The sequence below is a fragment of the Acanthisitta chloris genome, unplaced genomic scaffold, assembly GCF_000695815.1.
Source record: "Acanthisitta chloris isolate BGI_N310 unplaced genomic scaffold, ASM69581v1 scaffold17164, whole genome shotgun sequence".
NCBI classification, from domain to species: Eukaryota; Metazoa; Chordata; class Aves; order Passeriformes; family Acanthisittidae; genus Acanthisitta; species Acanthisitta chloris.
The window spans coordinates 100,470-114,704 of NW_008671217.1; the positions used below are offsets into that span (position 1 = coordinate 100,470).

General features: G+C 39.6%; 1 protein-coding gene across 1 annotated transcript in view; it reads left to right on the top strand.

Moving 5' to 3' along the window:
• The window catches only part of PLCB1 (phospholipase C, beta 1 (phosphoinositide-specific)), a gene marked incomplete at both ends in the record, with an annotated part of 90,865 nt that extends 81,477 nt beyond the window's left edge, over positions 1-9,388 (top strand). The window contains 6 exons of the mRNA XM_009074021.1: positions 57-276; positions 3,456-3,636; positions 5,645-5,721; positions 5,812-5,901; positions 8,123-8,180; positions 9,302-9,388. Coding sequence (XP_009072269.1) covers positions 57-276; positions 3,456-3,636; positions 5,645-5,721; positions 5,812-5,901; positions 8,123-8,180; positions 9,302-9,388 — 713 coding nt within the window. The remainder of the gene's footprint in view (positions 1-56; positions 277-3,455; positions 3,637-5,644; positions 5,722-5,811; positions 5,902-8,122; positions 8,181-9,301) is intronic.
• Between the last annotated feature and the right edge of the window lie 4,847 nt (positions 9,389-14,235).

Below are 14,235 nucleotides of genomic sequence, written 5' to 3' on the forward strand. Positions count from 1 at the left end.
GATTCCAGTCATACATTGTTAGAAAATTGAAATGGCTTTTGTTATTATCATTGTAGAAGTGGAAGCACAGACTATTGAAGAGCTAAAACAACAGAAGTCTTTTGTTAAGCTTCAAAAGAAACACTACAAGGAAATGAAGGACCTTGTAAAGAGGCACCACAAGAAAACCACCGACCTTATCAAAGAGCACACTGCAAAGTATAATGAAATCCAAAATGACTACTTGCGGCGAAGAGCAGTTTTGGAAAAAACAGCAAAAAGAGACAGTAAGAAAAGGTATGTTGAACACAGCTCTCCTGATCTTGGTATTGGAGATATTTGCTCAAGTCTTCTTTTACAGGAGACAAATAATAGGGAGGTGAGTGACATTAGAGCACAGAGAAAAATCAAAAGCAGCAAGATTCCTAAGTAATGGGGATGAGAGCATTGTTTCCAAATTAGAGCCCTGCAAAAAATCAAGCTAGAGAAGGCATCAGATGCAGAATTATGTGAAAGAAACACCCAAAGGTTATTAACATCTGGCTACTTTTTTAATCCTGGTTGATCCAGACCACTTGGGGATCTCTTATTGACTACTGCTTGGCTTTGCCTCTGCATGCACACCCGTTCTGTCCTCTCTCTCTTTCCAAGCCTTGCATCACCGTTTCTTGTGTGTGTTGATACAATTTTTATCCTATTTGTTTAGGTAATAATAAAAAAAGGAGAGTTGTATATACCATTCTCAGTTTGAAATGCGAAGACTGCAATGGCATGCTAATCTTTCCACAATTATTGCTTTGTTCTTGCAGTAAGGAACTATACATTAATAAAGATCAATCCTTAGCTCCTGGGAGAACATATACACACATAGATCCAATCAATGTCTGATACTCTTGCAATTGAATCGTTATTTCTCCCATTAGTGCATCGTTCTCATTTTAACATCATTTGTTTCTCAAAGTCATTAGATAAACACAAAAGTCCTTCAACTTTTCCATGAAATTGATGTAGCTGCAGTTCTTAAATATGAAGACATTAAATTAAAAAAATACAGATACATTTTGGAGGAGATCATCAGAGAAAAAAAGCTGCAAGCATACTCTGGCTGCCAACCTTGTTGATAGCACCTCTAAATGTAAGTGACTGGGATTCAGGCCATAACTTGTCCCTAGGCAGGAGCTTATTTGTTTCTGCTTGCCTGATGACAGAATGTCATTGGGCTTAATAAGAGCTTGACACTCGTAATATATCTATGTTCAGCTGGCCTTAACTGTTGCCAGTTTTCAGGCTTTCAGGTTCTATACTTGAGTTTAACAAACTCCCTTAACGACTGGTTGTCAGCTGCATGCACAGACATTTTATCAGCTGTATGTTCCACCATCAAAGTGTCTGACAGATATATAGCAGAGAAAATGATGTCATGTTTCTTTCTTTTCTCTAGCATATTCTATTCACACTTAAGTAGAAAATCAAACTGAATAAATAAAATTACTCATTTATGGTTGAGCAAAAAGGATTTTGTTTTTTATTGTGTTATGATCTGACCATAAATCATTCATGATACCAGGCAGTAAAACCCTGCAGTCTCTGATGTAGAGCTGTCACAGTGGTTTCAGAGATGTGAAGTTTTATGTGCAGATACAGAAAAATCTAAATGTTAAAAGACGGGAGGTTAAATTTAAAAAAAGGCAGGAATGTATTTTTAGGGATGGAATTTTCAAACTTGCAAGTGCAATTATCTCAAGCAGCAGACTTCTAATAGAATCTTCATCCCAAGGAAAAAGGCTGGTTTTATAATTTAAAATTATTACTGAAGCTATTTTCCTGTAACTGCAAAGTATAAATCCCTCCTTCATCAGGAGTCTCTGTAACAGATAGCCATAAAAATGTGTTGACTCTGCTCAGCAGCAATCTGTGTTTCATGCCCTTGTCTCATATTGAGCCGAGATTCAGTCAAGTCATTGTCTGTTCCTGTTGTCTATAGGAAGTTTGAAATACTTATTTATACACATACACAAGTGTTTAGTTTGTGTCGTTCTGAAGCTTCTGTAATGATCATGTCCCTTAAAAAACAGTATTCAGCCAGTGTTTAGAAACAGGCCTTAATTCTTTTCCCCAAAAAATACAAGAGAAATGTCAGCTCTAAAACATACTGTGTAATGGCATAATATGCTGACTGTAATATTCATTAACACTGTCTTCTGGCTCTAATATTTAAATTGCCCTCACCTATCACACTGACCCCACTTAACCTCTTAGCAGAATATTCAAATGCAATAAAATAAAAAAGCAAGAAATAAAAGGAGGCTACCTTGGGATTCGTATCCTCAGACCGATGAAAGCAGCTTCACTTTATTTCAGCTGAAGTAACTCTAACTGACAGCAGCTGCACACTTGAACCTGGTAGAGAGAAGAGGCAGCCAGTGTAGCACGTTCTCTGCATTGTAGTCTCTGCACATTTCTCAGTAGCAAACTCATTTTTCTCACAGTGTCAGCCCTCTCTATTCAAGGTTTTGTTGCTTTGTCCATCTCATGCTCTGTTCTGACGTTTCCTAGGCAACTGATTTAACACCTGAGTACAGCAGTAAACACAGCAGCAGAGCAGGGACTCGGCATAATTTAATTTTGTAATACCTGTTTCTTGAGTTTAGTTTAGGGCTGGCCTAAGAGTGATACTGGTTTTGCTGCTTATTTTTTCCTTGTGCAGTTTAGTGTCATCATGTCTTCTTTCAGTTACATCTATCCTTCCTTCTGTCTTAAGAAAGAATAAAATAAACCCAAACTGTTCCTTAGTGTTGCTTTTTAGCTTCCTTATTATGTTTTTCCTTTGCTTCTATATGTTGCCTATCTGAGGTTTACTCCCCACTGGGCTATTAACTTTCTTTCTAAAGTCAACAGTCCACAGAGCCCTTTCCTCTGTGTGTGCTATGCATGGCATTTCCTGAAGGGGGAAGAACATACCAAATAAAGGGATGTTCCTACCATTTTAAGCATTTTATAAATGCAGATGTAAATTTAGGCTCTTAAATTTATTGCTAAGTGCAAGCAAGGATGACTCGGCTTCCAAAATACTTAACATTCACCATTTCTGCTGAAGACTGTGCAGCTTTGAAGTTCAAGTTACATGTCTGGAAGTGGATAAACAAGTTCCATGAGCATCTGTTTATGGGAAATCTTGGCAGTTGCCTTTATTGCTCATTTATACTAAGCCTGGTTGACACCACCATGGTAGGTTATTAAGATGAGGTTTCAAAGTAACAGTCATCCCATTAATAAACTGTTAATATGATTTTTTCCCCCAAAAGATTAAACTATTGGACTTACTAGAGCTAAAATCACCTATCTTCTTGCCCTATTTGTGGTGTTGAGAAACTTATTTATGGGCTGCTTATAAACATCTGCCTTAAAAACAAGGTTGAAATATGTGGCATAGTGTACATGCTTTGTGACTGAGACCACAGTGTGTGTCTTTGCAGATCTGACACAGGCAGCCCAGACCACAGTTCCTCAACTATTGAACAGGAGTTAGCTGCACTGGACTCTGAAATGACCCAGAAGCTGGTGGAGCTGAAGGAGAAGCAACAACAGCAGCTGCTAAATCTCAGGCAGGAGCAGTATTACAGTGAAAAGTACCAGAAACGAGAGCACATTAAGCTGGTACGTTTGTTATGTTGTCTGCCTTTCCTTAGCGAGTTCATGAGGAGGAATAAAAGCAGCATGACTCCATAATTAAGTGGGCCTTCCTCTTCCCTGGAGTCCCTTTCAGAGCTTGAGTTCTCTGTGGTCTGCTGCAACCTGAAGGGGTTCTTGTGTCACTTTGTCACTAACACTTCTAACAGCTTGAAAGACTTTGGATGGGAGGCAGAAAGGCAACAGGACTATTACTAACTCTAGTTACATAAGTGCCAGTTTACTGCAGCATTTGGATGATGTTCCTGTTTTGTTCTGCCACTTTTTTAAACATACAACACTCAAGGAGGCAGGGTTAGCTGGAAAACAAATTTAAACACCATGAAAATAAATAAATGAAGATAGATTCAAACATTCCCCCGGACAGAGAGTTGTGCAAGTCATGTTCCTGGTGCAAATTAATGCTTTAAGGGGATGCAGGACATAATCTGTATATGATGAAGTATTTTGTGTCCATTAGTCCAAGTCAGGGTTTTTTTACAGCTGGAGTTTGGCTGACAACTACAGCAGGGTCATAGGCCCTCTGAGCTGAAATAGAGGAGCTTGGGCAGGTGGCAGCTGATGATGGTGGATGTTCTTAGGCAGAAAAGAACACTTTTAGAGGGTGTTATGGGAATGCAAACTATTTCTCAACTCCAGACAATCCTCTCTCACCATTTTTTCTGTTATGTGGTGTTTTGCCTCATTACAGTTGAGTGAAGTGATTTGTCTACTCTGCCCTGACATCCAAACAGAGCAGGTCAGAGGAGTGGTATGTGTGGATATCACTCAGCAAGGCCTCTGCACAAATTCAAGTAACAGTTGGTGGCTGCATCTCAGAGATTTTAAGTTTTACAAAAATGAACCATTTTGGACCCACATAGTTGGGCTTATATTGGAAGCTAGCTCATTTCTCATTCCAAAATGGGGAATGGCATTTCTCAAAGCAGAGTTACATTTTTTGCATTATCCAGTTATTTAGTGTCTGGATAAATTCATTTTTTAGCACAGAACTTTCAGACAGTTTTCCCTCTGAGCTGTGCAGGATTTAATATTCCAATTAAAATTTTCCTTACAGCTGAGAGATTCTTTCTGATGTCTTTCTTTTAGAGCAGAGCCTATTGTGAGTACCTTTCTGCTTTTATCTAAGGAATGAGAAGTTGGATCAGACCAGCTAGGCATTATTAGACGTTCCTGATCCATCACCTGGGAGGGAGGGTTATTGTACAGAATCAGACTTAAACTAGGGGGGGGGTGATCAAAGCAAATTGGTCCCATTTCCCATCTGGATTCACTGTTCACTGAACTAGCACACAAGCTCTGTCCATGTGTCCTCTCCCATCAGCATCCCCACCATAGGCATGGATGGGTTTTGTTGGCAGTTTCAGCACAAATGAGATCAAACCTAGTGCTGTACAGCAAAGTTCAAACCAATGACTCAGATCTTTTTTAATCCATGGTTCTGTAATTAAAATGTAGGTTGTGCTTATCTATGCTTAGCTTTAATAGCTGTCATGCTTGAATTTTCAAGAGCCACCTGACCATCCTGAAATCCAAGCCAGTCCTTGTAATAATGCTCAATGCAAGAGGAATGTTTTCAGCCCTTGCAGAAAACCTTCAATGTTCAGTGACACACGAATTCAGTTTGTAATTAGTATTTTGTAAATTCAGTTTGTGACCATTTATTAATTATCATAGGCCTTTGAATTCCTAGCGAAAGTAAAATCTGCAAAACATGTTTTGATTTTACGTTCAATATTGTGAAACTATCACCTTGATGTACAGAGAAGTAGTAGTTGGTGTGTAAGTTGGACATGCACCAGTCTGGCTGAAGGTTAATAATGTGTTTACACTGATAAGAATGTTTACTACCTTTTGATCACTGTAGTTAATCTGGGAATGGTGTAACACTGTCATGGCTGCTACATACTTTTGAGGAAATTTAGATGCCTGTTTAGCTGAAAATACATATTTTTGTCTCTGGGGATTTTTTTAGCTTATTCAGAAGCTGACAGATGTAGCAGAAGAGTGTCAGAACACCCAACTAAAGAAACTGAAAGAAACATGTGAAAAGTAAGTGCTGTTCCCCTTATCTTTGATTGCTACTCCTTGTGGGGTTTGTTTAGGTGCATTCTGAGCTTGCCTTTATTTTTTATACTTTAGAGAAAAGAAAGAATTGAAGAAAAAAATGGACAAGAAGAGGCAGGAGAAGATCACAGAAGCAAAGTCCAAGGATAAAAATCAAATGGAAGAGTAAGTACATCCCTAGATCCATATCCTTGTACATTATGAGGAGACAAGATATTTCACAACCAGTAATTCAAAGAAAGGTCTTGACCCCACGTACAAGGCAGCTTTTGGTCAGGCCTCACCACAGCAGGGGAGTCTTTGCTTCTGCTGATACTAACTTCATTTCCTGGGACTAATCTAATCTCCTGCTCTGCGAGCATGGAGAGCCTGAGCCTCGGTCAGCAGCAGAGATGCTGCTGTGTGGTGTGGGGACATGCCTGGGAGCAGCGAGGCAGAGCAATTCCCCAAGATGCTGTTAATCCAGACACTGTTCCTCTGAGTATAAATGGACTTACTGGCTTCAGTTCCTGCAGGGTTTGATTTCACCTTAACTTAGGTTTTTATTTGTGAATTATCTTTTCTTCTTAACTCTGTTAAAGTTGCTCTGAAAAAGAAATAGCAACAGCATCCTGGAAGGTTTACTCTACTTCTGTGATAAATTCCTCTCAGGTACTGTGCTGCTGATTCTCCAGTGACAGTGTCGCTTTGGGTGGGACAGAGGGGAAAGCTGAGCTCTGAGGGTGCCAGTGTCTGTGAACAGGGACAGGAATATTAATTTCATTTATGCACCACCAGACAATACAAACTGCAGTTGTGCAAGTTGAGTATATTCCTCCCAAGGGCACAGTATCTAGGTTTGTTTGTCCTTCATTTGTTTTGGCAAGCAGCTCAAAAAGAAAATGGAGCATTTTAATCTTGCACTGTTATTCTTGTTACCGGTTTTACTTTAGTAACATTTAAGGGCAGTTAAAAGTACAGGAGGAACAAACAAGCAAACAAATGAAAAGAAAAATCTAGAATGTCTGAGTTTTACTATGGAACAAAGACACAACTGTGTTTAGTTTTCTACAGGTAAAAAGGTTCATACAGGTTTTGGACCCTCTCATCAGAGAATCTCTGTATTTGGTAACACTGAAAGGAGGTCTCACACTTTACAAATCAATACTATAGAATTTTAATAAACATCCTAGAAAAAAGATAGCAAAATTATAGTAATTGATTATGAAGAGGAATAAATGCTTGACATGGTTAGAGCTGGTCAGAGGGCACAGAATTCATATTACAAAAAAGTAGTTAGCCATTGCAAAAATATTATAGCAGTAGAAATCAATTGCAGTAGGAAATGATGTGCTGAGAGGTGAATGAGACACTAATGAGAAAGGCTCAGAAACTGACAAATAGCAATTCTTTTGTTTTCCTTTATTTTTCTCATTTTTTCCTAAGGGCTTTTCTTTGCCAGACTTTTCAAAAGAGCCCTTGGGAAAGGTGAGATGGGAACTACATGGGGAGCTCAGCTTTCCTCTGCCTGTGACACAGTTTGTCCTCATGCTGGTAGTAGGGCAGAGAGTAGCAAGACCTTCTGGTGAATCCCATTTGAGTCTAGGCCCTTGTTTACCTAAAGCTTTTACACAAATTTGGGAAATAATATTACAGGGATAATACACTGTATTATTTGTTCTTTCTTAATTTCTCTATATCCACTCAGGGCATGTGTAACTACCTAAAACCATCTGATTTTAGTGCCACCTGAACAACAATTCACTGATCTTGACTGAGGCAATTAGATTTTAGAGTACTTTCCTGAAACTGGCAGCTAAAGTATCCACAAATTTTTGTTTTATGTGCATTTGTCCCTTTGGGGGATTTTGTCTTCAGCCTTTGACCAATGCTTACCAAATAACTGTCTCAGAGAGTCACATAAAGTTACAGCTACTTCCTCCAAGATCATCTCTATGTAGGGGCCAAAGTCATGTCTGCCCTGCTCTCTGTGTGGCCTTTGTCCCTGAGATGTCACCAGCAGTATCTGCTCTGACAGAGGCTGTTTCCCTGCTCCGTATGTGCCACACTGTGGCAGTGTGTATCTGCTAATGGTAGTGAGCACTCCCAGACTGACACTTGGGCCTTAGGGAATACTACCTTCACTTGGAATGTAAGACATGACATTACCCTGTGGGAAAAGCCTCTTGTGGAAGAGCAGCAAGGAGGGTTGTTGTGTGGGCCATGAGGAGTCTGAGTCCTTCATACAGCCTGTTACAAGGGCACAGTCAGGAGGTGCATAAAGGTTCATTGGGCAGATCCCTACATTTAAACACAGTCTCACTTAGTTCACAAGGAGTTGTGGGGGGTGAAAATATATTGGTGTGATCCTATTGACTGCAATAACTTGTTGATTGCTCTTCCCCAGAGAGAAGACGGAAATGATCCGGTCGTATATCCAGGAGGTGGTGCAGTACATAAAGAGGGTATGTCAGACCATGTTTGTTTTTCATTTGGGTGGGATAAAATGTCAGTTTTCATCTTGTAGGTGATATTAAACTGCAGATTCTAAGCTTAGGTATAAAGGTTCTGCAAGTGCTGATCTTTAACAGATGCAGTGTAGACTTTCTTCCCATTCCAGTCAAAGGAAAACTGGAATTTCAGGCAGATTCCCGTTAATTGTTGCTCAGCATTAGGGGATGGTGCTGAGAGAAGCAGATTTGAATATAATTTCATCTTTGCATATCCTGTGTATAGTCACAGAAAGTATCCCAGTTTTTTTAATCGGTTTGCTGTCTCTTTAAATGCAAAGATTGCATAAGGAACTCTGAAAGTCAGTGAACATTTAGTTGTAGAGTATATTTTAACTTTGATTGCATTTGTACAGTTACTGAAATATCCAAAGCATTCTGTGAGCTCTGTAAATACAAAGAATTTGATTACAGGTGTTAGCTTTCTGAAGCTGTGGGTGGTTTACACTGGGCTGAAAATGTGCACCGCAGTGTTTTGATGTGTGGCACACATGCCACTGTTGAATCTTCTCTTAATTTTAGTGCAGAGACAGTTCAGTTCAAAACTTGGCCCATTTTTGATCACAAAGGCCTTGACTTAGGAAGCACCCTAAAGAATTAACAAATTAAGTATGCTAAATTCCTGTTGGAGTCAGAGATGTCTGTGTGTTTTTTTAAATGAGGCCCAAAATTTATCAGCATGTTCATTTAGGACTCTTCAGATGCAAATCCTCTTCTTCTGGGAACAAGGTCCATCTCTTAAGGCTTATACAAGAAAAGCTAAAGCAGAATGACATGAGTTTTAAAAATACCTTATATTTCTAATAGTATTAGAAGTCTACAATAAGTCCTTTAATCAAAGTCCTATCTAATTCTAAATCCCATGTGTGAAATCTGAGATGCATTGTGCACAGCCAGCTGTCAGAGCAGTTGTGCTCAGGGATGCTTGTGGTAGTGGTGTGTAAGTTTATATTGGAATTATTCATAATTTTGATGATAATTTTCTAAATTTGATGGATGAAATGTTTGTTGGGGAAGAGGTGGGAAACTGAGGATGTGCAATGTCTGACAAAAGATTCTTGGCTATTTTCTTACAGCTAGAAGATGCTCAGAGTAAAAGACAGGAGAAACTTGTAGAAAAACATAAGGAGATTCGTCAGCAAATACTGGATGAAAAGCCTAAGGTAAAGAGTTTTTGAAGATATGTTATACTGCTAAAATTGTCCTTCAGGAAAGAAAGTGTTCTTGCAGCAGGTAGGCTGATGTTTAAACATGAGAGAATCCATTCATAGCATCAAAGCCATTGTCACTACTATTCTGGGTAAATAATGTCAAGTAGCAGCCTAGTGTGGAGCACCATTTCAGGGCCAGATGTCACATAATGGGGTTTGGTTTTTAGTACTCATATTGTTAAAAAGTTTTCCGTGTAAAAGGTGCTGCTGACCAGCAGAGTGTGCCCTTCCCTCTGTGCTTTAGCAGTACAAAACCAAAACACAGTTTACATTGAAAAGAAAAAGAGATATCTTCTTAGCATGCTTGCCCACAGGTGCTTGTGATCATTGATCAGGATGTATTTTTGTAGAAAACAATGAGCTTTTTCATAATAATAGTGTTTAATATTCTGCATTCCATGCTGGATTTCCTCTATTTGATTTTATTCACTGCATCTACATATTCTGAAATCTGTGTTTTAATCTTTAAGACTGCGGGCTGACTCTGGCTCCTGGCAAAGCTGGTAGCAGTTTTGCCATTGACTGCAGGGGAGAAGTTTCAGTCTGCCACTTGTACACAGTTTTCCTGTAGGAAGATCTAGGTAACTATGTAATCAGACTTATCCATACCAAGGGAGACTTGTTTTCAGCAGAGTTCATATCCAAGGATAAGTCTTCACAGCCCATTGTGTCATGTCTGCTTCCATTTTTTCTGCACTGTGTGTCCTAGGCTTCACTTCTCATTTCTTGTCTGCGTCCACAGTCCTAATGTTTTCGTGCCTGAATTCTAGCCCTGGGTGTGAGCTAATCAGTGTTGTCGTGTCATTTCTGTGAAATATAATTAGGCTCAGATCTGAATAGTTAGAAGTTTACAATAGCTTGGAAAAAATAAAAATGTTTGCATTTCCAATTTTCTATTCATCTTTTTAAAATCATGTTCATAAATAAGCTGGAACTTTTCGATGTTGTGGGCATCTGGGGGTAAAGACTATACATAATATTGTTTTATGTTTGGTGCTGTAGAATCCTAAGCTTCTCGGGCATGTGAACTGGAATTTAAATACTGGAATTTAAAATGTCAAAGAATAATCTGCTAGTACTTCTAACAAGTTTTTCCCAAATACTTGGGCACTTGGTTGCTTCTCTTTGTCTGTGTCCTTTCTTATTTTTTTTCTTGATTTTTTTTCCTTAATTTATTGATTTACTGTGAAGCAGCATAAAGCACTGAAAATTTGTCACTAAGGATTTGAGCTACATTTTAAAAGATTGTGCTGGCCCAGTAGTGTTAGATTCTTCCATCAGTTGTCCATGTGCCCAGCATTAGGTCATGGCAGAGAGCAGCTCCAGATCCCTGGCTTCCCCTCATCTGGGCACCAGTGCAAATGCTGCAGTAATCAGCACTCCTCACTCCACTTCTCCTGAGCCAACCCTCTGCAGTAATGTGCCTCACAGGGTTTGGCTGCAGCATTTTTTTTTCACTTTCCCACATACTGAAATGGGCACTTTGCTGAATTTATGATGGTATGTGCCTCATGCTTGCATGAGAGGATTTAAGGAAAACATAATTACTCATTTTATTAAGTCTCTTTTTATGTTTTGCTTCATGTTCATATTTCATCTCCATATTTGCTTCCTTAGTGACAGGGCTTATGATATAAAATAGATCAAATGATTTCCCAGCTGAGAAGAGCTGATGTATTTTATGCAAGCAGCAGCCTTTCTGGGGGCTGCTTTTTAACAGCCCAATCTCTCCTGCTTCAGTATTCAAACACCCACTAAAATTTATGCTAGCTGTGGTAAAAGAGTTTTCTGGCAGTATCAACTCAACCCCAGACAGAGTTTAATATATTAAGAGGGAAATAATTTTTAATATTCTTACCAATAATTCCATTGGAGACTGATTTGCCATCATTAGTCACTGTCGTTTGGTTATTTATTACTGACTCACAGTTTGTTATGTTCTGACTTTGTGCACAGAGCTGTGTCATAGCCAGGGAGAATATTGTGTCACAGAGTGCTGCCAACAGGCTGCCACACCACTCACAGTTTGTTGGCTTTTTTTAAAGTAGCAGATTACAGCTTCCTCTGTTGTGATGTGTATAGGTCACCAGAAGAAAATTTGCCCTAGAGTGCTGACATATTAGACAACAGCTTTTAGAAACTGCACAAACTGGATGCACATTAGTTCCTTGCATTGGAGGTAGACTTGTTTTTTGTTTAAAATATCATGTGTTTAGATGAAAGTACTTAACTCAGGACTGATTTACACCCTTAAACTCTGCCTCTCCCTCATATATATCATTTCTTTTTAATGTTTGGACGTGAGACTGTTTTGCGGCTTTCCTTTGCAGGACTATTGTATAACAAAAAGCTTTTTTCCTCCTATAAGAGTTGGAGACTTTACTTCCTGAGCTGGTACTTTCAGGCAAAAGGTTGGAAGCAGTTCTTCAGCTTCTTGTGGCCCTGCTGAAGTCAGGGCAGGCATTGACTTTAGTGAACCCAAAATGTCATACCGTGTCTGTGTAAGCAATAACAATATATTTATGACAAACTAAATTTCTGATGCTGCAGAAGCCAGAAATTGAATGTTAGAATCCAGTCTGTGTATGGAACCAGACTAGCCATTCCCACACACTTGTTTGGAAAAGGAGACTGTCACCTAGTTAAGAAGTCAAATGCTGACTGACTCATGTAAAAATGCTCTAACTTGGCATTTTAAGTGAAATCATGTGGGAAACAAAGTTCTAATGCTCTCCTGTTGCTTTTTCCTAACAGCATCATCACCAAGCAAGGCCACATATGTATTTCTCTCACTCCTTGTTTTTTCTTACATTATCCCCTGGCAGCTTTATTATCAGCAACAGCTTGTATATTTTTTTCTGCCCCATTCTGCCTTTTTGTCTCCACCTCTTAGTCACTGATACACATTAAGCTTGTCCTGTCCTTATCTTCTTCCCCTCGGGCATCTTTCCTGCATGCTGTGGAGGCTGCTGTAGGAAGACAGCTCTTTACACCACAGCACTGAATTCTGTACATAGAGCAGGGTGTGATTTCAGATCCTCCACTACAGTATGCATCTGGCACACATTACCCAACCACAGAGGAGTGCATCAGATATAGACATGGTCATTGCATCTCAATTTCTCTGTCCTTGACAGCTTGTGCATCAAATTAAACGTAAATCAAGTGCATTTCCCTCCCCCTGTGCCCTCGCCTCCAATTTCATTGTAATTACAAAAATCAATACACGTGAGACATGACAAGGAATTAATTATTTTCCTGAGAATCGACTCAGTTACAGTAAATAGACCCAAACCTCCTCTAATTGAAATCAATGAGACTTTTGGTTTTCATGCTCATGGGTCAGAGCCACACTTAAATCTCAATATTGTATCTGAGACTCTTGCATTCAGCTCCTGCTCCCAGCCAACTTAACTGGATTCTTTTGGCTTCAGTGGACCATATTCTAACAGCCACAGCTGTCAAGGAAGATGTAACTCATCTGGTTCCTTGTTTTGTAGCCCATGTTCATGTTTCTGCTCACGGCTACTCTGCTGCTCACAACCCCAGCACAGCCAAGCCCTGCCAGATGGTCTGTGCTTCTGGAGAGAAGTGGGAAATGGCACTATTCAGGGTGAGGCTTTGTCTGTGGGAGAAGGTCCAACAGCTCTACAGAGGCACCATGAGCTGTGCAAACTTTGCTCTAAGTGTTGCATCTCTGTGGTCTTTCAAATGAGTGAAGAGAATATAGCCTTAAGGTATAAAATCCCTTTTTCTCCTCAAAAAGTATAATGAAAACAAGTTTTAAAATTATCAGTCAGTTCTTGATAATGGCAAACAAAAGCATCCAGAAAATACTAACTCACTTTATACATTTACACCTCCCTATTTGGCACGTTATTAATTGCACCCCATGGGAGTTGACACTTCTGCATCCAATCCATCCATCCATTAATATTAGCAATGTACCTGAAAAATTTATGAGGGTGCAAAATGATACATATTCAAGTTACAGAACAAATTCACTACAGCAGTAAAGCCTCTCATAACTCTGGAGTCTTCTTTCCATTACATAGGGCTGGAAAGGTCCTCCAAGGTCTTTGTTGTCAGCACTGGCTGCTTTTACACTCACACGTCGTGTAAGTCTGTAATGAAATAGTGACTCCTTCCTTCTAAATGTTATTTTAATTAAAGTATTCAGAAACCCAGTGAATGATTTCATAGATTTCAGATTGATGCTTTCTGGTTTCCTAGAATATCTAAACCCACATTGATCACTGTGAGGGTTGCAGCTTGTCACAGATGCTCTAGGCGAAGCTTTGTGGTCACCCTCCTTCAGATGGTGCCTTTGGGTGCAGTGGTGCTGTTCCTGACATCCAGGTCAGCAATGTCGACTTCACCAAGAAGTCTAGTACAGCAAATGTGTTCTCCAGCACTTTGAGATGTTACTTCAGTTAACCACAGATCTCAGAGCTGCTCTATTAGCTCATCTGGAAGGGAGCAGCTTTTAGGAACTCTGATGAGTATTCCAGTGTCACTTCAGCTCACTGAATAATTCACAACAACAATGCACTGTCCACCACAATCCCTTTTTCATCCTTTGCACCTCTGCAGGAAGCCAAACTGTCTTTTGGGCTAGCTGCACTTAATTCAAACACTTCCAAATGCATTCCAGTTCAACCACAGGCAACTCTTCAAGAATTCTGGGGAAGGAGTTTGGAGGAAAAGGTTATTTCAGTTTACTGGGCTTCATGGGACTTTGCATTGCCTGAATTTGGATTGAATGGGGGAAAGTTGCCCTCCTAAGTTAGTATTCAGAC